Source organism: Cherax quadricarinatus, chromosome 67, assembly GCF_038502225.1.
Source record: "Cherax quadricarinatus isolate ZL_2023a chromosome 67, ASM3850222v1, whole genome shotgun sequence".
In the NCBI taxonomy this organism is placed as follows: domain Eukaryota; kingdom Metazoa; phylum Arthropoda; class Malacostraca; order Decapoda; family Parastacidae; genus Cherax; species Cherax quadricarinatus.
Genome location: NC_091358.1, coordinates 11,317,081 through 11,340,196, shown reverse-complemented (window position 1 = coordinate 11,340,196; position 23,116 = coordinate 11,317,081). Strand labels below are relative to the sequence as shown.

The 23,116-nt window shown below is 44.1% G+C and overlaps 1 protein-coding gene across 9 annotated transcripts in view; it reads right to left on the bottom strand.

Annotated features, from left to right (window-relative positions):
• Plc21C (Phospholipase C at 21C) overlaps positions 1–23,116 on the bottom strand; it is a 613,502-nt gene that overhangs the window by 522,940 nt on the left and 67,446 nt on the right. For 6 of the 9 annotated variants that reach the window (XM_070099386.1, XM_070099387.1, XM_070099392.1 and 3 more), the window contains exon 3: positions 6,051–6,102. The exons of the other annotated variants lie outside the window; for them this stretch is intronic. In XM_070099386.1, coding sequence (XP_069955487.1) covers positions 6,051–6,102 — 52 coding nt within the window. The remainder of the gene's footprint in view (positions 1–6,050; positions 6,103–23,116) is intronic. 9 annotated transcript variants of the gene reach the window in all.

Sequence of the window (23,116 nt, the reverse complement as noted above, 5' to 3'; positions counted from 1 at the left end):
CTGGGGAAAGATTACCTGCTCCTAGGCTGGGGGAAGATTACCTGCTCCTATCCTGGGGAAAGATTACCTGCTCCTAGGCTGGAGAAAGATTACCTCGTCTTCCACTGTCTTATGCATATTTAGATGCTGCACATGGGTCGAATTCACCAGGAACCTTGACGCTGGTGAAGGAATCTTGATCCACAGAACTGGGGTCGCCCATTTACTCCCACTGAACAAGACTACCTCACATTTCCTAGGCCCTGTATACCCCACTGCGATTTTACAACTTCCTAACTAATATAACATACAGTATTGGTTCAATCACTTGCAAGACCTGCTGAGTCTCTTTCGACGTTCATCTTACATGCTCGATAAGGTTGAGAGCAGCACACCTGCTGAGTATTTATGTATTTCCTTACGGATCATATATCGCTTTTGAAATGAGATTTAATCAGATATGATTCCATACAGGTATATTTTGTCCCGACGCAAACACTATCAGTACTGTGAACAAGTGAAGATTAAGACATGTGCAACAGTTGGGTATCTACTTATGAAACGTTTCGCCTAAACAGTAGGTTTCTTTAGTCAAATACAAAGGGAGAGGTAGAAACGAAATAATAATGTAATCAGTCCAACAACCTTGGAGAAAAAGTATTTGTGAGGGTGAGTCCCTCACCTTGGAGAAGAGTTCAACTCCAAGCGAAATGTCTTAAAAAGGTCTTTCGGGTTGTGTCTTCGGTCCTTATATTTACGGACACTGTCTTGTTACCATATCTCGTACTACACGCACGTTTATCGCTGAATATTTTGGGTAGTAGCCTAACTAAAGGCTTCCTCTTGGTATTACCACAATGGTAAGTTACCACGTACCTAAGTATCTTTTAGCTGAGGATACTGAAGGTGGTTGTCATCTGCAGCCTTCCTCTTGGTGTTGCTACAATGGCAAGTCACCTCACACAAGTATACTCACTACAAGTCCTCTTCTGGCAATGATTTTTTTCCTATTTACGATATGAATTAAGGTGATTATTGTTCACATTACGTATCAACTGATGCATCTCGCCTCATGCCATTGACAGAAGGACAATTTAAAGCTGTCCTCGAAATACATATAGTAGGATATGGCATTCCTGTGGTCCCACAGCCAGGCTGTAGTATCTACCTTGTACTGCATGCAAGCACCAACAATCTTTTTTATCAGAGCAACCAGCAGGCCTGGTCTGGGGCCGGGTCCTAACGGACTTGGATGGCAATCATTATTTAGACTGGGGCTAGGGGACTTTAGTGTTATTTTAACTTAGGGGCTGTTATAATTTTAGGGGGACTTCAGTCCTTTTTGCCACCCCTAGGCGAAGCCGATACGGGACGATAACCCCTGGAATCACTAACACAGAGCCAGGATATATCCTTCCATATCTAACAATGAGCTAGGGAATATATCCCTCCATATCTAACAATGAGCTAGGGAATATATTCCTCCATATCTAACACTGAGGTAGGGAATATATCCCTCCATATCTAACACTGAGGTAGGGAATATATCCCTCCATATCTAACAATGAGCTACGGAATATATCCCCCCCATATCTAACACTTAGCTAGGGAATATATCCCTCCATATCTAACACTGAGGTAGGGAATATATCCCTCCATATCTAACACTGAGGTAGGGAATATATCCCTCCATATCTAACAATGAGCTACGGAATATATCCCCCCCATATCTAACACTTAGCTAGGGAATATATCCCTCCATATCTAACACTGAGGTAGGGAATATATCCCTCCATATCTAACAATGAGGTAGGGAATATATCTCTCCATATCTAACAATGAGCTACGGAATATATCCCCCCCATATCTAACACTTAGCTAGGGAATATATCCCTCCATATCTAACACTGAGGTAGGGAATATATCCCTCCATATCTAACAATGAGGTAGGGAATATATCCCTCCATATCTAACAATGAGGTAGGGAATATATCTCTCCATATCTAACAATGAGCTACGGAATATATCCCCCCCATATCTAACACTTAGCTAGGGAATATATCCCTCCATATCTAACACTGAGGTAGGGAATATATCCCTCCATATCTAACACTGAGGTAGGGAATATATCCCTCCATATCTAACAATGAGCTACGGAATATATCCCCCCCATATCTAACACTTAGCTAGGGAATATATCCCTCCATATCTAACACTGAGGTAGGGAATATATCCCTCCATATCTAACACTGAGGTAGGGAATATATCCCTCCATATCTAACACTGAGGTAGGGAATATATCCCTCCATATCTAACACTGAGGTAGGGAATATATCCCTCCATATCTAACACTGAGGTAGGGAATATATCCCTCCATATCTAACACTGATCTAGGGAATATATCCCTCCATATTTAACACTGAGCTAGGGAATATATCCCTCCATATCTAACAATGAGCTACGGAATATATCCCCCCATATCTAACACTTAGCTAGGGAATATATCCCTCCATCTCGAACACTGAGCTAGGGAATATATCCCTCCATATCTAACAATGAGCTACGGAATATATCCCCCCCATATCTAACACTGAGGTAGGGAATATATCCCTCCATCTCTAACACTGAACAGGATACATTTCTCCATCTCTAATATCGAGTCATTATGTCTAACACTAACAACGTATACCGACCCTGTGCGTGCTTGCTTGAAGCAGGTGCATGTTTATTGCCAGTGCAAGATATGGATACTAACGCACACTAACAGTGAGTGTAAGAGCACATTGACATCACACAAACTGACTGACGAGTTTCATTTAAATATAAAATTCAGATCTAAAATGTGTAGATAAATGTTTCAGAGAACCGACAAGCTGATAAACATATGTGCAACACTTACCACTTCATTGTGGAAACGTTTCGCCACACAGTGACTTCATTAGTCCTATACAAAGAACAAAGGTGAAGATCAAGGGGAGTTTGAGGTAATTAGTCCCTTAGCCTGGAGTCGATGTAATGAGTCTATATATCTTTTCAAACCTGATTACATCTTTACAAGATTGATGGACTGATTACATCGACTCCAGGCTGAGAGACTGATTACCTCAAACTCCTTTTGATCTTCACCAGTCTTCTTTGCATTGGACTGATGAAGCCAACGTGTGGCGAAACGTTTCCTGAATAAAGATACCCAAGTGTTCAGCAGAGATTTGCTTTTGGCATCATCACATTTTCATCACCATGGGAGTTTTCATGCGATAAATTAACACTGATTTTGCCTGTTAAAACTCTGCAATATTATCAGTTGGATAAAGTACGACACGCGTGCAACACCTGGGAACCTTTATTGTGGCGACTTGTGGTCAACCAGTGGCTTTATCAACCACCAACCAGTGGCTTTATCAACCACCAAGCAGTGGCTTTATCAACCACCAACCAGTGGCTTTATCAACCACCAAGCAGTGGCTTTATCAACCACCAACCAGTGGCTTTATCAACCACCAACCAGTGGCTTTATCAACCACCAACCAGTGGCTTTATCAACCACCAAGCAGTGGCTTTATCAACCACCAACCAGTGGCTTTATCAACCACCAACCAGTGGCTTTATCAACCATCAACCAGTGGCTTTATCAACCACCAACCAGTGGCTTTATCAACCACCAACCAGTGGCTTTATCAACCACCAAGCAGTGGCTTTATCAACCACCAACCAGTGGCTTTATCAACCACCAAGCAGTGGCTTTATCAACCACCAACCAGTGGATTTATCAACCACCAACCAGTGGCTTTATCAACCACCAACCAGTGGCTTTATCAATCATCAACCAGTGGCTTTATCAACCACCAACCAGTGGCTTTATCAACCACCAACCAGTGGCTTTATCAACCACCAACCAGTGGCTTTATCAACCACCAACCAGTGGCTTTATCAACCACCAACCAGTGGCTTTATCAACCACCAACCAGTGGCTTTATCAACCACCAACCAGTGGCTTTATCAACCACCAACCAGTGGCTTTATCAACCACCAACCAGTGGCTTTATCAACCACCAACCAGTGGCTTTATCAACCACCAAGCAGTGGCTTTATCAACCACCAAGCAGTGGCTTTATCAACCACCAACCAGTGGCTTTATCAACCACCAACCAGTGGCTTTATCAACCACCAACCAGTGGCTTTATCAATCACCAAGCAGTGGCTTTATCAATCACCAACCAGTGGCTTTATCAACCACCAACAATTGGCTTTATCAACCACCAACAATTGGCTTTATCAACCACCAAGCAGTGGCTTTATCAACCACCAAGCAGTGGCTTTATCAACCACCAAGCAGTGGCTTTATCAACCACCAAGCAGTGGCTTTATCAACCACCAAGCAGTGGCTTTATCAACCACCAGGCAGTGGCTTTATCAACCACCAAGAAGTGGCTTTATCAACCACCAAGCAGTGGCTTTATCAACCACAAAGCAGTGGCTTTATCAACCACCAAGCAGTGGCTTTATCAACCACCAAGCAGTGGCTTTATCAACCACCAACCAGTGGCTTTATCAACCACCAAGCAGTGACTTTATCAACCACCAACCAGTGGTTTTATCAACCAGCAAGCAGTGGCTTTATCAACCACCAAGCAGTGGCTTTATCAACCACCAACCAGTGGCTTTATCAACCACCAAGCAGTGGCTTTATCAACCACCAACCAGTGGCTTTATCAACCACCAACCAGTGGCTTTATCAACCACCAACCAGTGGCTTTATCAACCACCAACCAGTGGCTTTATCAACCACCAACCAGTGGCTTTATCAACCATCAACCAGTGGCTTTATCAACCACCAACTAGTGGCTTTATCAACCATCAACCAGTGGCTTTATCAACCATCAACCAGTGGCTTTATCAGCCATCAACCAGTGGCTTTATCAACCACCAAGCAGTGCTGGTTGGCGACAGGTCTCCACAACAAAGATACCCAGGTATTGCACACCTGTCTTGTATATCGTAAGACTGATAACCTCATGTCGACATCAACTTCACTTTTAAATTATCTTTGCACAACAGTCTTGACGGTCAAACCATACCCCGGCCGGGATTGAACCCGCGGTCAGAGAGTCTCAAAACTCCAGCCCGTCGGGTTAGCCACTAGACCAGCTAGCCACAATAAGATTAGTCCAACTAGGTATATTTCTACACCATAGGAAGGTTAGCACAGGCACCTCTGTGACCACAAATGCAAGTTTTTACAGACGAATCTCCAGCTAGCGTGGCCTTGACGAACTCTAGCTCAAGTCCCTTCACTGCCGTCAACATGACTCAAGAAATCGTAATGACACGACGGCAGTGAAGGGACTTGAGCTAGAGTTCGTCACGGCCACGCTAGCTGGAGATTCGTCTGTAAAAACTTGCATTTGTGGTCACAGAGGTGCCTGTGCTAACCTTCCTATGGTGTAGAAATATACCTAGTTGGACTAATCTTATTGTGGCTAGCTGGTCTAGTGGCTAACGCGACGGGCTGGAGTTTTGAGACTCTCTGACCGCGGGTTCAATCCCGGCCGGGGTATGGTTTGTTTGCAATCGTGTCATTACGATTTCGTGAGTCAGTCTTGACGGTTACTGCGGAACGTACTTTACAATTCTATATTTTAAGACTTTTGCGACATCACAATCGACCTTTTAAAAGCAATAGTCAGGGCAGGGAAGGTCGCTTTTTTTTTATAAGAAGTGTAATAAATCGTACTAAAAGTGAAAGATTAAAATAAATTTGTGAAAAAAGTTAGCGTGATAAGGCTTTACATCAGACCATAACACGAACCTTTAAATCGTGAATGCCAAGTGCAAGACACTTTACACAGTCTTAACTGGACGTTCATAATCATAAAAACAAAAGCAAAGTCGGAAAAAAATTGCGACTTGTGACATTTTTTGAGATGTCATATATACAGATGCAAAATGTGTGTGAGAGCTTTTGGAACATGCGGCGTGTTGAGAGAGAGAGACCTCCACTCTAAGGCCAGGACAAAAGATGGAAAAGTGTTTCACTCTAATGGTCTACATGTGTAGTTCTTCACTTATCTTCACTGACGTCTGGCTATACTGGTGGTGTGCCGCAGGCACCTGCCACAGGTGCTACCAGGGAAAAATAAAGAGAAAAATAAAGGTGAGTAAGAAACATTTTTTGTGTGTGTGTGATTTTTGTCTTTTCCTCCTCCCGGTCAATATGATTAAATAGACATAGTACCACGTACTCTGAGAAGCACAGGAACCCACTCTCTCCCTCACGAGTCCGCTGACTTATTCCCTGAAAACATTAATGATGCACATTATCAGTTTGCAAAACATTGGAGTCAATAATAAAAGCATAAGCAGGGTACTGCAAGTGAGTGGATATCGCTGACGCTGGGCGAGACACTGCCCCCACCACAGTTACCATTAACCTGGGTTCAACATCCGTACCTTGGCTGCTGGAGGAGCCTCACTGTCCGAGATCTGTTTTCGCTGTAAAGAAGTTAGTTATGCAGATCCGCATTGCTGTGAATACATCATATATCCCAGTAAATATCTGTGAAACCATCGTATATCTCAGTATACAATTGTATATCTATGAAAACATCATATATCCCAGTATACCGCTATGAAAATATCGTATATGTCAGAATATATCTATGTAAGCATAGTATATGCCAGTATTTATGCGTTACGTTTCCAGATGTGGAAGGTAATGTGCTGCACCCGACAATGACAAACAGGGGAGAGAAACGTTACAGCGCAAGCTCTGACTAGAGCAACATTTCGCTGTATAGAACGTGACTTATTAGAGTAGCAAAACTTTGCCCAGAAACTTTTTTTTCTAGATATGGCTTTTCATCATATTAAATTCATGTGTAAGAGTGTATGCATACGAGTATACACTCTAGAGGATTGTAAGTATACAAGTACACTATGTATAGAAGCGTATGTATACAGTATACAATGTACAGGAGTGTATGTATACGAGTATACAAAGAAGACGAGTGTACACTTTAGAGGAGTATATGTATACAATGTAGAAGAGTGTATGTATACAAGTATACAATGTAGAAAAGAGTATGTATACAAGATAGGAGTGTATGTATACAAGTATACAATGTTAAGGAGTATATGCATACGAGTATACACTGTAGAGGAGTGTATGTATACGAGAATACACGGCAGAAAAGTTTTTTTACGAGTACACAGTCAAGAAATCCTTGTCAAAAGCGTGATGCAGCGTTAATATTGTAATGGTAAAGAACTGACGAAAAAACAGCAGGTAAGCGAGTGTGTGTATACAACAGTATGGTATACACCTGGTGTATGATACAACAGTATGGTATACACCTGGTGTATGATACAACAGTATGGTATACACCTGGTGTATGATACAACAGTATGGTGTACACCTGGTGTATGATACAACACAGTATGGTATACACCTGGTGTATGATACAACAGTATGGTATACACCTGGTGTATGATACAACAGTATGGTGTACACCTGGTGTATAATACAACAGTATGGTATACACCTGGTGTATGATACAACAGTATGGTATACACCAGATACAACAGTATGGTACACCTGGTGTATGCAGATGGTGTACACCTGGTGTATGATACAACAGTATGGTATACACCTGGTGTATGATACAACAGTATGGTATACACCTGGTGTATGATACAACAGTATGGTATACACCTGGTGTATGATACAACAGTATGGTATACACCTGGTGTATGATACAACAGTATGGTATACACCTGGTGTATGATACAACAGTATGGTATACACCTGGTGTATGATACAACAGTATGGTATACACCTGGTGTATGATACAACAGTATGGTATACACCTGGTGTATGATACAACAGTATGGTATACACCTGGTGTATGATACAACAGTATGGTATACACCTGGTGTATGATACAACAGTATGGTATACACCTGGTGTATGATACAACAGTATGGTGTACACCTGGTGTATGATACAACAGTATGGTGTACACCTGGTGTATGATACAACAGTATGGTATACACCTGGTGTATGATACAACAGTATGGTGTACACCTGGTGTATGATACAACAGTATGGTGTACACCTGGTGTATGATACAACAGTATGGTGTACACCTGGTGTATGATACAACAGTATGGTATACACCTGGTGTATGATACAACAGTATGGTGTACAACTGGTGTATGATACAACAGTATGGTGTAAACCTGGTGTATGATACAACAGTATGGTATACACCTGGTGTATGATACAACAGTATGGTGTACACCTGGTGTATGATACAACAGTATGGTGTACACCTGGTGTATGATACAACAGTATGGTGTACACCTGGTGTATGATACAACAGTATGGTATACACCTGGTGTATGATACAACAGCATGGTATACACCTGGTGTATGATACAACAGTATGGTATACACCTGGTGTATGATACAACAGTATGGTATACACCTGGTGTATGATACAACAGTATGGTATACACCTGGTGTATGATACAACAGTATGGTGTACACCTGGTGTATGATACAACACAGTATGGAATAAACCTGGTGTATGATACAACAGTATGGTGTACACCTGGTGTATGATACAACACAGTATGGTATACACCTGGTGTATGATACAACAGTATGGTATACACCTGGTGTATGATACAACAGTATGGTGTACACCTGGTGTATGATACAACACAGCATGGTATACACCTGGTGTATGATACAACAGTATGGTGTACACCTGGTGTATGATACAACACAGCATGGTATACACCTGGTGTATGATACAACACAGCATGGTATACACCTGGTGTATGATACAACAGTAGGGTATACGCCTGGTGTATGATACAACACAGTATGGAATAAACCTGGTGTATGATACAACAGTATGGTGTACACCTGGTGTATGATACAACAGTATGGTGTACACCTGGTGTATGATACAACAGTATGGTGTACACCTGGTGTATGATACAACACAGCATGGTATACACCTGGTGTATGATACAACAGTATGGTGTACACCTGGTGTATGATACAACACAGCATGGTATACACATGGTGTATGATACAACACAGCATGGTATACACCTGGTGTATGATACAACAGTAGGGTATACGCCTGGTGTATGATACAACACAGTATGGTATACACCTGGTGCATGATACAACACAGTATGGTATACACCTGGTGTATGATACAACAGTAGGGTATACACCTGGTGTATGATACAACAGTATGGTATACACCTGGTGTATGATACAACACAGTATGGTATGCACCTGGTGTATGATACAACACAGTATGGTATACACCTGGCGTATGATACAACAGTGTGGTATATACCTGGTGTATGATACAACAGTATGGTATACACCTGGTGTATGATACAACAGTATGGTATACACCTGGGGTATGATACAACAGTATGGTATACACCTGGTGTATGATACAACACAGTATGGTATACACTAGGTGTATGATACAACACAGTATGGTATACACTAGGTGTATGATACAACAGTATGGCATACACCTGGTGTATGATACAACACAGTATGGTATACACCTGGTGTATGATACAACACAGTATGGTATACACCTGGTGTATGATACAACACAGTATGGTATACACCTGGTGTATGATACAACAGTATGGTATACACCTGGTGTATACAACAGTATGGTATACACCTGGTGTATGATACAACACAGTATGGTATACAACACAGTATGGTACACACCTGGTGTATGATACAACAGTATGGTATACACCTGGTGTATGATACAACAGTATGGTATACACCTGGTGTATGATACAACAGTATGGTATACACCTGGTGTATGATACAACAGTATGGTATACACCTGGTGTATGATACAACAGTATGGTATACACCTGGTGAATGATACAACAGTATGGTATACACCTGGTGTATGATACAACACAGTGTGGTATACAAGTGGTGTATGATACAAAAGTATGGTACACACCTGGTTTATGATAAACAGTATGGTATACACCTGGTGTATGATACAACACAGTATGGTATACACCTGGTGTATGATACAAAAGTATGGTATGCACCTGGTGTATGATACAACACAGTATGGTATACACCTGGTGTATGATACAACACAGTATGGTATACACCTGGTGTATACAACAGTATGGTATACACCTGGTGTATGATACAACAGTGTGGTATACACCTGGTGTATGACACAACAGTGTGGTATACACCTGGTGTATGATACAATAGTGTGGTATACACCTGGTGTATGATACAACACAGTATGGTATACACCTGGTGAATGATACAACACAGTACGGTATACACCTGGTGTATGATACAACAGCATGGTATACACCTGGTGTATGATACAACAGTATGGTATACACCTGGTGTATGATACAACAGTATGGTATACACCTGGTGTATGATACAACACAGTATGGTATACACTAGGTGTATGATACAACAGTATGGTATACACCTAGTGTATGATACAACACAGTATGGTATACACCTGGTGTATGATACAACAGTATGATATAACCTGGTGTATGATACAACACAGTATGGTATACACCTGGTGTATGACACAACAGTATGGTATACACCTGGTGTATACAACAGTATGGTATACACCTGGTGTATGATACAACACAGTATGGTATACACCTGGTGTATGATACAACAGCATGGTATACACCTGGTGTATGATACAACACAGTATGGCATACACCTGGTGTATGATACAACAGTATGGTATACACCTGGTGTATGATACAACAGTATGGTATACACCTGGTGTATGATACAACAGTATGGTATACACCTGATGTATGATACAATAGTATCGTATACACCTGGTGTATGATACAACAGTATGGTATACACCTGGTGTATGATACAACACAGTGTGGTATACACCTGGTGTATGATACAACAGTATGGTATACACCTGGTTTATGATAAACAGTATGGTATACACCTGGTGTATGATACAACACACTGTGGTATACACCTGGTGCATGATACAACACAGTATGGTATACACCTGGCGTATGATATAACAGTATTGTATACACCTGGTGTATCATACAACGCAGCATGGTATACACCTGGTGTATGATACAACACAGTATGGTATACACCTGGTGTATGATACAACACAGTATGGTATACACCTGGTGTATGATACAACAGTATGGTATACACCTGGTGTATGATACAACAGTATCGTATACACCTGGTGTATGATACAACACAGTGTGGTATACACCTGTTGTATGATACAACACAGTATGGTATACACCTGGCGTATGATACAACACAGTATGGTATACACCTGGTGTATGATACAACGCAGCATGGTATACACCTGGTGTATGATACAACACAGTATGGTATACACCTGGTGTACGATACAACAAAGCATGGTATACACCTGGTGCATGATACAACAAAGTATGGTATACACCTGGTGTATGATACAAAGTGTGGTATACACCTGGTGTATGATACAACAAAGTATGGTATACACCTGGCGTATGATACAAGAAAGTATGGTATACACCTGGTGTATGATACAACACAGTATGGTATACACCTGGTGTATGATACAACACAGTATGGTATACACCTGGTGTATGATACAACAATGTTGTATACACCTGGTGTATGATACAACAGTATGGTATACACCTGGTGAATGATACAACACAGTATGGTATACACCTGGTGTATGATACAAAGTGTGGTATACACCTGGTGTATGATACAACAAAGTATGGTATACACCTGGCGTATGATACAACAAAGTATGGTATACACCTGGTGTATGATACAACACAGTATGGTATACACCTGGTGTATGATACAACAGTATGGTATACACCTGGTGTATGATACAACAGTGTGGTATACACCTGGTGAATGATACAACACAGTATGGTATACACCTGGTGTATTATACAACACAGTATGGCATACACCTGTTGTATGATACAACACAGTATGGTATACACCTGGTGTATGATACAACACAGTATGGTATAGACCTGGTGTATGATGCAACAGTATGGTATACACCTGGTGTATGATACAACACATTATGGTATACACCTGGTGTATGATACAAAGTGTGGTATACACCTGGAGTATGATACAACAGTGTGGTATACACCTGGTGTATGATACAACAAAGTATGGTATGCACCTGGTGTATGATACAACACAGTATGGTATACACCTGATGTATGATACAACACACTATGGTATACACCTGGTGTATGATACAGCAGTGGTATACACCTGGTGTATGATACAACAGTGTGGTATACACCTAGTGTATGATACAACACAGTATGGTATACACCTGGTGTATGGTACAACACAGTACGGTATACACCTGGTGTATGATACAGCACATTATGGTATACACCAGGTGTATGATACAACACAGTATGGTACACACCTGGAGCATGATACAACACAGTATGGTATACACCTGGTGTATGATACAGCAGTGGTACACACCTGGTGCATGATACAACAGTGTGGTATACACCTAGTGTATGATACAACACAGTATGGTATACACCTGGTGTATGGTACAACACAGTACGGTATACACCTGGTGTATGATACAGCACAATATGGTATACACCTGGTGTACGATACAACACAGTATGGTACACACCTGGTGCATGATACAACACAGTATGGTATACACCTGGTGTATGATACAACAGTATGGTATACACCTGGTGTATGATACAACAGTATGGTATACACCTGGTGTATTATGCAACACAGTATGGTGTACACCTGGTGTATGATACAACACAGTATGGTATACACCTGGTGTATGATACAAGACAGTATGGTATACAACTGGTGTATGATACAACACAGTATGGTATACACCTAATGTATAATACAGCACAGTATGGTATACACCTGGTGAATGATACAACACAGTATGGTATACACCTGGTGTATGATACAACACAGTACGGTATACACCTAATGTATGATACAGCACAGTATGGCATACACGTGGTGAATGATACAACACAGTATGGTATATACACACCTGATGTATGATACAACACAGTATGGTATATATACACCTAATGTATGATACAACACAGTATGGTATTAATACACCTGATGTATTATACAACACAGTATGGTATATATACACCTGATGTATTATACAACACAGTATGGTATATATACACCTGATGTATTATACAACACAGTATGGTATATATACACCTGATGTATTATACAACACAGTATGGTATATATACACCTGATGTATGATACAACACAGAATGGTATATATACACCTGACGTATGATACAACACAGGATGGTACATATACACCTGATGTATGATACAACACAGTATGGTATACACCTGGTGTATGATATAACACAGAATGGTATATATACACCTGATGTATGATACAACACAGGATGGTACATATACACCTGATGTATGATACAACACAGTATGGTATACACCTGGTGTATGATACAACACAGAATGGTATATATACACCTGATGTATGATACAACACAGGATGGTACATATACACCTGATGTATGATACAACACAGTATGGTATACACCTGCTGTATGATACAACACAGTATGGTATACATACACCTGGCGTATGATACAACAAAGTATGGTATACACCTGGTGTATGATACAACACAGTATGTATTACACCTGGTGTATGATACAACAGTGTGGTAAACACCTGGTGTATGATACAACACAGTATGGTATACACCTGGTGTATGATACAACAGTGGTAGACACCTGGTGTATGATACAACAGTGTGGTATACACCTAGTGTATGATACAACACAGTATGGTATACACCTGGTGTAGGATACAACACAGTATGGTATATACACACCTGATGTATGATACAACACAGTATGGTATACACCTGGTGTAGGATACAACACAGAATGGTATATATACACCTGATGTATGATACAACACAGTATGGTATATATACACCTGATGTATGATACAACACAGTATGGTATACAACTGGTGTATGATACAACACAGTATGTTATACACCTGGTTTATGATACAACACAGTATGTTATACACCTGATGTATGATACAACACAGTATGGTATACAACTGGTGTATGATGCAACACAGTATGGTATATATACACCTGATGTATGATACAACACAGTATGGTATACAACTGGTGTATGATGCAACACAGTATGGTATATATACACCTGATGTATGATACAACACAGTATGGTATATATACACCTGATGTATGATACAACACAGTATGGTATACAACTGGTGTATGATACAACACAGTATGGTATATATACACCTGATGTATGATACAACACAGTATGGTATATATACACCTGATGTATGATACAACACAGTATGGTATATATACACCTTATGTATGATACAATACAGTATGGTATACACCTGGTGTATGATACAACACAGTATAAGAAAAAAGTGCACATGAACAAACAATTTACAATCCTGAATGTTTCCTATCATTATGAGAGTGTCACTCACCATACATGGAGGAGCGTTCATACACACCCTGCCTGGTACTAGTGTCACTCACCATACATGGAGGAGCGTTCATACACACCCTGCCTGGTACTAGTGTCACTCACCATACATGGAGGAACGTTCATACACACCCTGCCTGGTACTAGTGTCACTCACCATACATGGAAGAGCGTTCATACACACCCTGCCTGGTACTAGTGTCACTCACCATACATGGAGGAACGTTCATACACACCCTGCCTGGTACTAGTGTCACTCACCATACATGGAGGAACGTTCATACACACCCTGCCTGGTACTAGTGTCACTCACCATACATGGAGGAACGTTCATACACACCCTGCCTGGTACTAGTGTCACTCACCATACATTTAGGAGCGTTCATACACACCCTGCCTGGTACTAGTGTCACTCGCCATACATTTAGGAGCGTTCATACACACCCTGCCTGGTACTAGTGTCACTCGCCATACATGTAGGAGCGTTCATACACACACTGCCTGGTACTAGTGTCACTCACCATACATTTAGGAGCGTTCATACACACCCTGCCTGGTACTAGTGTCACTCGCCATACATTTAAGAGCGTTCATACACACCCTGCCTGGTACTAGTGTCACTCACCATACATGGAGGAACGTTCATACACACCCTACCTGGTACTAGTGTCACTCACCATACATGGAGGAACGTTCATACACACCCTGCCTGGTACTAGTGTCACTCACCATACATGGAGGAACGTTCATACACACCCTGCCTGGTACTAGTGTCACTCACCATACATGGAGGAACGTTCATACACACCCTGCCTGGTACTAGTGTCACTCACCATACATGGAGGAACGTTCATACACACACTGCCTGGTACTAGTGTCACTCACCATACATGGAGGAGCATTCATACACACTGCCTGGTACTAGTGCCACTCACCATACATGGAGGAGCGTTCATACACACACTGCCTGGTACTAGTGTCACTCACCATACATGGAGGAGCGCTCATACACGCCCTGCCTGGTACTAGTGTCACTCACCATACATGGAGGAGCGTTCATATATACCCTGCCTGGTACTAGTGTCACTCACCATACATGGAGGAGCGTTCATACACACCCTGCCTGGTACTAGTGTCACTCACCATACATGGAGGAGCGTTCATACACACCCTGCCTGGTACTAGTGTCACTCACCATACATGGAGGAACGTTCATACACACACTGCCTGGTACTAGTGTCACTCACCATACACGGAGGAGCGTTCATACACACCCTGCCTGGAACTAGTGTCACTCACCATACATGGAGGAGCGTTCATACACACTGCCTGGTACTAGTGTCACTCACCATACATGGAGGAGCGTTCATACACTGCCTGCTACTAGTGTCACTCACCATACATGGAGGAACGTTCATACACACCCTGCCTGGTACTAGTGTCACTCACCATACATGGAGGAACGTTCATACACACCCTGCCTGGTACTAGTGTCACTCACCATACATAGAGGAGCGTTCACACACCCTGCCTGGTACTAGTGTCACTCACCATACATTTAAAAGCGTTCATACAAACCCTGCCTGGTACTAGTGTCACTCGCCATACATTTAGGAGCGTTCATACACACCCTGCCTGGTACTAGTGTCACTCACCATACATGGAGGAACGTTCATACACACCCTGCCTGGTGCTAGTGTCACTCACCATACATGGAGGAGCGTTCATACACACCCTGCCTGGTACTAGTGTCACTCACCATACATGGAGGAACGTTCATACACACCCTACCTGGTACTAGTGTCACTCACCATACATGGAGGAGCGTTCATACACACCCTGCCTGGTACTAGTGTCACTCACCATACATGGAGGAGCGTTCATACACACCCTGCCTGGTACTAGTGTCACTCACCATACATGGAGGAGCGTTCATACACACCCTGCCTGGTACTAGTGTCACTCACTATACATGGAGGAGCGTTCATACACACCCTGCCTGGTGCTAGTGTCACTCACCATACATGGAGGAGCGTTCATACACACACTGCCTGGTGCTAGTGTCACTCACTATACATGGAGGAGCGTTCATACACACCCTGCCTGGTACTAGTGTCACTCACCATACATGGAGGAGCGTTCATACACACACTGCCTGGTACTAGTGTCACTCACCATACATGGAGGACGTTCATACACACCCTGCCTGGTACTAGTGTCACTCACCATACATGGAGGAGCGTTCATACACACCCTGCTGGTACTAGTGTCACTCACCATACATGGAGGAGCGTTCATACACACACTGCCTGATACTAGTGTCACTCACCATACATGGAGGACGTTCATACACACCCTGCCTGGTACTAGTGTCACTCACCATACATGGAGGAGCGTTCATACACACACTGCCTTGTACTAGTGTCACTCACCATACATGAAGGAGCGTTCATACACACACTGCCTGGTAGTAGTGTCACTCACCATACATGGAGGAACGTTCATACACACCCTGCCTGGTACTAGTGTCACTCACCATACATGGAAGAACGTTCATACACACCCAGCCTAGTACTAGTGTCACTCACCATACATGGAGGAGCGTTCATATACACCCTGCCTGGTACTAGTGTCACTCACCATACATGGAGGAGCGTTCATACACACCCTGCCTGGTACTAGTGTCACTCACCATACATGGAGGAACGTTCATACACACTGCCTGGTACTAGTGTCACTCACCATACATGGAGGAGCGTTCATACACACTGCCTGGTACTAGTGTCACTCACCATACATGGAGGAACGTTCATACACACTGCCTGGTACTAGTGTCACTCACCATACATGGAGGAGCGTTCATACACACCCTGCCTGGTACTAGTGTCACTCACCATACATGGAGGAACGTTCATACACACTGCCTGGTACTAGTGTCACTCACCATATATGGAGGAGCGTTCATACACACCCTGCCTGGTACTAGTGTCACTCACCATACATGGAGGAGCGTTCACACACACACTGCCTGGTACTAGTGTCACTCACCATACATGGAGGAGCGTTCATACACACTGCCTGGTACTGGTGTCACTCACCATATATGGAGGAGCGTTCATACACACCCTGCCTGGTACTAGTGTCACTCACCATACATGGAGGAGCGTTCACACACACACTGCCTGGTACTAGTGTCACTCACCATACATGGAGGAGCGTTCATACACACTGCCTGGTACTAGTGTCACTCACCATACATGGAGGAGCGTTCATACACACTGCCTGGTACTAGTGTCACTCACCATACATGGAGGAGCGTTCATGCACACTGCCTGGTACTAGTGTCACTCACCATACATGGAGGAACGTTCATACACACTGCCTGGTACTAGTGTCACTCACCATACATGGAGGAAGGTTCATACACACCCTGCCTGGTACTAGTTTCACTCACCATACATGGAGGAACGTTCATACACTGCCTGGTACTAGTGTCACTCACCATATATGGAGGAGCGTTCATACACACCCTGCCTGGTACTAGTGTCACTCACCATACATGGAGGAGCGTTCATACACTGCCTGGTACTGGTGTCACTCACCATACATGGAGGAAGGTTCATACACACCCTGCCTGGTACTAGTGTCACTCACCATACATGGAGGAACGTTCATACACTGCCTGGTACTGGTGTCACTCACCATATATGGAGGAGCGTTCATACACACTGCCTGGTACTGGTGTCACTCACCATACATGGAAGAGCGTTCATACACACACTGCCTGGTACTAGTGTCACTCACCATACATGGAGGAGCGTTCATACACACTGCCTGGTACTAGTGTCACTCACCATACATGGAGGAGCGTTCACACACACACTGCCTGGTACTAGTGTCACTCACCATACATGGAGGAGCGTTCATACACACTGCCTGGTACTAGTGTCACGCACCATACATGGAGGAGCGTTCATACACACTGCCTGGTACTAGTGTCACTCACCATACATGGAGGAGCGTTCATACACACTGCCTGGTACTAGTGTCACTCACCATACATGGAGGAGCGTTCATACACACCCTGCCTGGTACTAGTGTCACTCACCATACATGGAGGAGCGTTCATACACACCCTGCCTGGTACTAGTGTCACTCACCATACATGGAGGAGCGTTCATACACACACTGCCTGGTACTAGTGTCACTCACCATACATGGAGGACGTTCATACACACCCTGCCTGGTACTAGTGTCACTCACCATACATGGAAGAGCGTTCATACACACCCTGCCTGGTACTAGTGTCACTCACCATACATGGAGGAGCGTTCATACACACCCTGCCTGGTACTAGTGTCACTCACCATACATGGAAGAGCGTTCATACACACCCTGCCTGGTGCTAGTGTCACTCACCATACATGGAGGAGCGTTCATACACACCCTGCCTGGTACTAGTGTCACTCACCATACATGGAGGAGCGTTCACACACACACTGCCTTGTACTAGTGTCACTCACCATACATGGAGGAGCGTTCATACACACTGCCTGGTACTAGTGTCACTCACCATACATGGAGGAGCGTTCATACACACTGCCTGGTACTAGTGTCACTCACCATACATGGAGGAGCGTTCATGCACACTGCCTGGTAATAGTGTCACTCACCATACATGGAGGAACGTTCATACACACTGCCTGGTACTAGTGTCACTCACCATACATGGAGGAAGGTTCATACACACCCTGCCTGGTACTAGTTTCACTCACCATACATGGAGGAACGTTCATACACTGCCTGGTACTGGTGTCACTCACCATACATGGAGGAGCGTTCATGCACACTGCCTGGTAATAGTGTCACTCACCATACATGGAGGAGCGTTCATACACACTGCCTGGTACTAGTGTCACTCACCATACTTGGAGGAGCGTTCATGCACACTGCCTGGTAATAGTGTCACTCACCATACATGGAGGAACGTTCATACACACTGCCTGGTACTAGTGTCACTCACCATATATGGAGGAGCGTTCATACACACCCTGCCTGGTACTAGTGTCACTCACCATACATGGAGGGGCGTTCATACACTGCCTGGTACTGGTGTCACTCACCATATATGGAGGAGCGTTCATACACACCCTGCCTGGTACTAGTGTCACTCACCATACATGGAGGAGCGTTCATACACTGCCTGGTACTGGTGTCACTCACCATACATGGAGGAACGTTCATACACACTGCCTGGTACTAGTGTCACTCACCATACATGGAGGAACGTTCATACACTGCCTGGTACTAGTGTCACTCACCATACATGGAAGAGCGTTCATACACACCCTGCCTGGTACTAGTGTCACTCACCATACATGGAGGAGCGTTCACACACACACTGCCTGGTACTAGTGTCACTCACCATACATGGAGGAGCGTTCATACACACTGCCTGGTACTAGTGTCACGCACCATACATGGAGGAGCGTTCATACACACTGCCTGGTACTAGTGTCACTCACCATACACGGAGGAGCGTTCATACACACTGCCTGGTACTAGTGTCACTCACCATACATGGAGGAGCGTTCATACACACACTGCCTGATACTAGTGTCACTCACCATACATGGAGGAGCGTTCATACACACCCTGCCTGGTACTAGTGTCACTCACCATACATGGAGGAGCGTTCATACACACCCTGCCTGGTACTAGTGTCACTCACCATACATGGAGGAGCGTTCATACACACTGCCTGGTACTAGTGTCACTCACCATACATGGAGGAGCGTTCATACACACACTGCCTGGTACTAGTGTCACTCACCATACATGGAGGAGCGTTCATACACACTGCCTGGTACTAGTGTCACTCACCATACATGGAGGAGCGTTCATACACACACTGCCTGGTACTAGTGTCACTCACCATACATGGAGGAGCGTTCATACACACTGCCTGGTACTAGTGTCACTCACCATACATGGAGGAACGTTCATACACACTGCCTGGTACTAGTGTCACTCACCATACATGGAGGAGCGTTCATACACACACTGCCTGGTACTAGTGTCACTCACCATACATGGAGGAGCGTTCATACACACACTGCCTGGTACTAGTGTCACTCACCATACATGGAGGAGCGTTCATACACACTGCCTGGTACTAGTGTCACTCACCATACATGGAGGAGCGTTCATACACACACTGCCTGGTACTAGTGTCACTCACCATACATGGAGGAGCGTTCATACACACTGCCTGGTACTAGTGTCACTCACCATACATGGAGGAACGTTCATACACACTGCCTGGTACTACTGTCACTCACCATACATGGAGGAGCGTTCATACACACACTGCCTGGTACTAGTGTCACTCACCATACATGGAGGAGCGTTCATGCACACCCTGCCTGGTACTAGTGTCACTCACCATACATGGAGGAGCGTTCATACACACACTGCCTGGTACTAGTGTCACTCACCATACATGGAGGAGCGTTCATACACACTGCCTGGTACTAGTGTCACTCACCATACATGGAAGAGCGTTCATACACACCCTGCCTGGTACTAGTGTCACTCACCATACATGGAGGAGCGTTCACACACACACTGCCTTGTACTAGTGTCACTCACCATACATGGAGGAGCGTTCATACACACTGCCTGGTACTAGTGTCACTCACCATACATGGAGGAGCGTTCATACACACTGCCTGGTACTAGTGTCACTCACCATACATGGAGGAGCGTTCATGCACACTGCCTGGTAATAGTGTCACTCACCATACATGGAGGAACGTTCATACACACTGCCTGGTACTAGTGTCACTCACCATACATGGAGGAAGGTTCATACACACCCTGCCTGGTACTAGTTTCACTCACCATACATGGAGGAACGTTCATACACTGCCTGGTACTAGTGTCACTCACCATATATGGAGGAAGGTTCATACACACCCTGCCTGGTACTAGTTTCACTCACCATACATGGAGGAACGTTCATACACTGCCTGGTACTAGTGTCACTCACCATATATGGAGGAAGGTTCATACACACCCTGCCTGGTACTAGTTTCACTCACCATACATGGAGGAACGTTCATACACTGCCTGGTACTGGTGTCACTCACCATATATGGAGGAGCGTTCATACACACCCTGCCTGGTACTAGTGTCACTCACCATGCATGGAAGAGCGTTCATACACACCCTGCCTGGTACTAGTGTCACTCACCATACATGGAAGAGCGTTCATACACACACTGCCTGGTACTAGTGTCACTCACCATACATGGAGGAGCGTTCACACACACACTGCCTGGTACTAGTGTCACTCACCATACATGGAGGAGCGTTCATACACACTGCCTGGTACTAGTGTCACTCACCATACATGGAGGAGCGTTCATACACACTGTCTGGTACTAGTGTCACTCACCATACATGGAGGAGCGTTCATACACACTGTCTGGTACTAGTGTCACTCACCATACATGGAGGAGCGTTCATACACACTGCCTGGTACTAGTGTCACTCACCATACATGGAGGAGCGTTCATACACACCCTGCCTGGTACTAGTGTCACTCACCATACATGGAGGAGCGTTCATACACACCCTGCCTGGTACTAGTGTCACTCACCATACATGGAGGAGCGTTCATACACACTGCCTGGTACTAGTGTCACTCACCATACATGGAGGAGCGTTCATACACACTGCCTGGTACTAGTGTCACTCACCATACATGGAGGAGCGTTCATACACACTGCCTGGTACTAGTGTCACTCACCATACATGGAGGAGCGTTCATACACACACTGCCTGGTACTAGTGTCACTCACCATACATGGAGGAGCGTTCATACACACTGCCTGGTACTAGTGTCACTCACCATACATGGAGGAGCGTTCATACACACTGCCTGGTACTAGTGTCACTCACCATACATGGAGGAGCGTTCATACACACTGTCTGGTACTAGTGTCACTCACCATACATGGAGGAGCGTTCATACACACACTGCCTGGTACTAGTGTTACTCACCATACATGGAGGAGCGTTCATACACACTGCCTGGTACTAGTGTCACTCACCATACATGGAGGAGCGTTCATACACACACTGCCTGGTACTAGTGTCACTCACCATACATGGAGGAGCGTTCATACACACTGCCTGGTACTAGTGTCACTCACCATACATGGAGGAACGTTCATACACACTGCCTGGTACTAGTGTCACTCACCATACATGGAGGAGCGTTCATACACACACTGCCTGGTACTAGTGTCACTCACCATACATGGAGGAGCGTTCATGCACACCCTGCCTGGTACTAGTGTCACTCACCATACATGGAGGAGCGTTCATACACACACTGCCTGGTACTAGTGTCACTCACCATACATGGAGGAGCGTTCATACACACCCTGCCTGGTACTAGTGTCACTCACCATATAAGAGCCATTAGTAAGTTTAA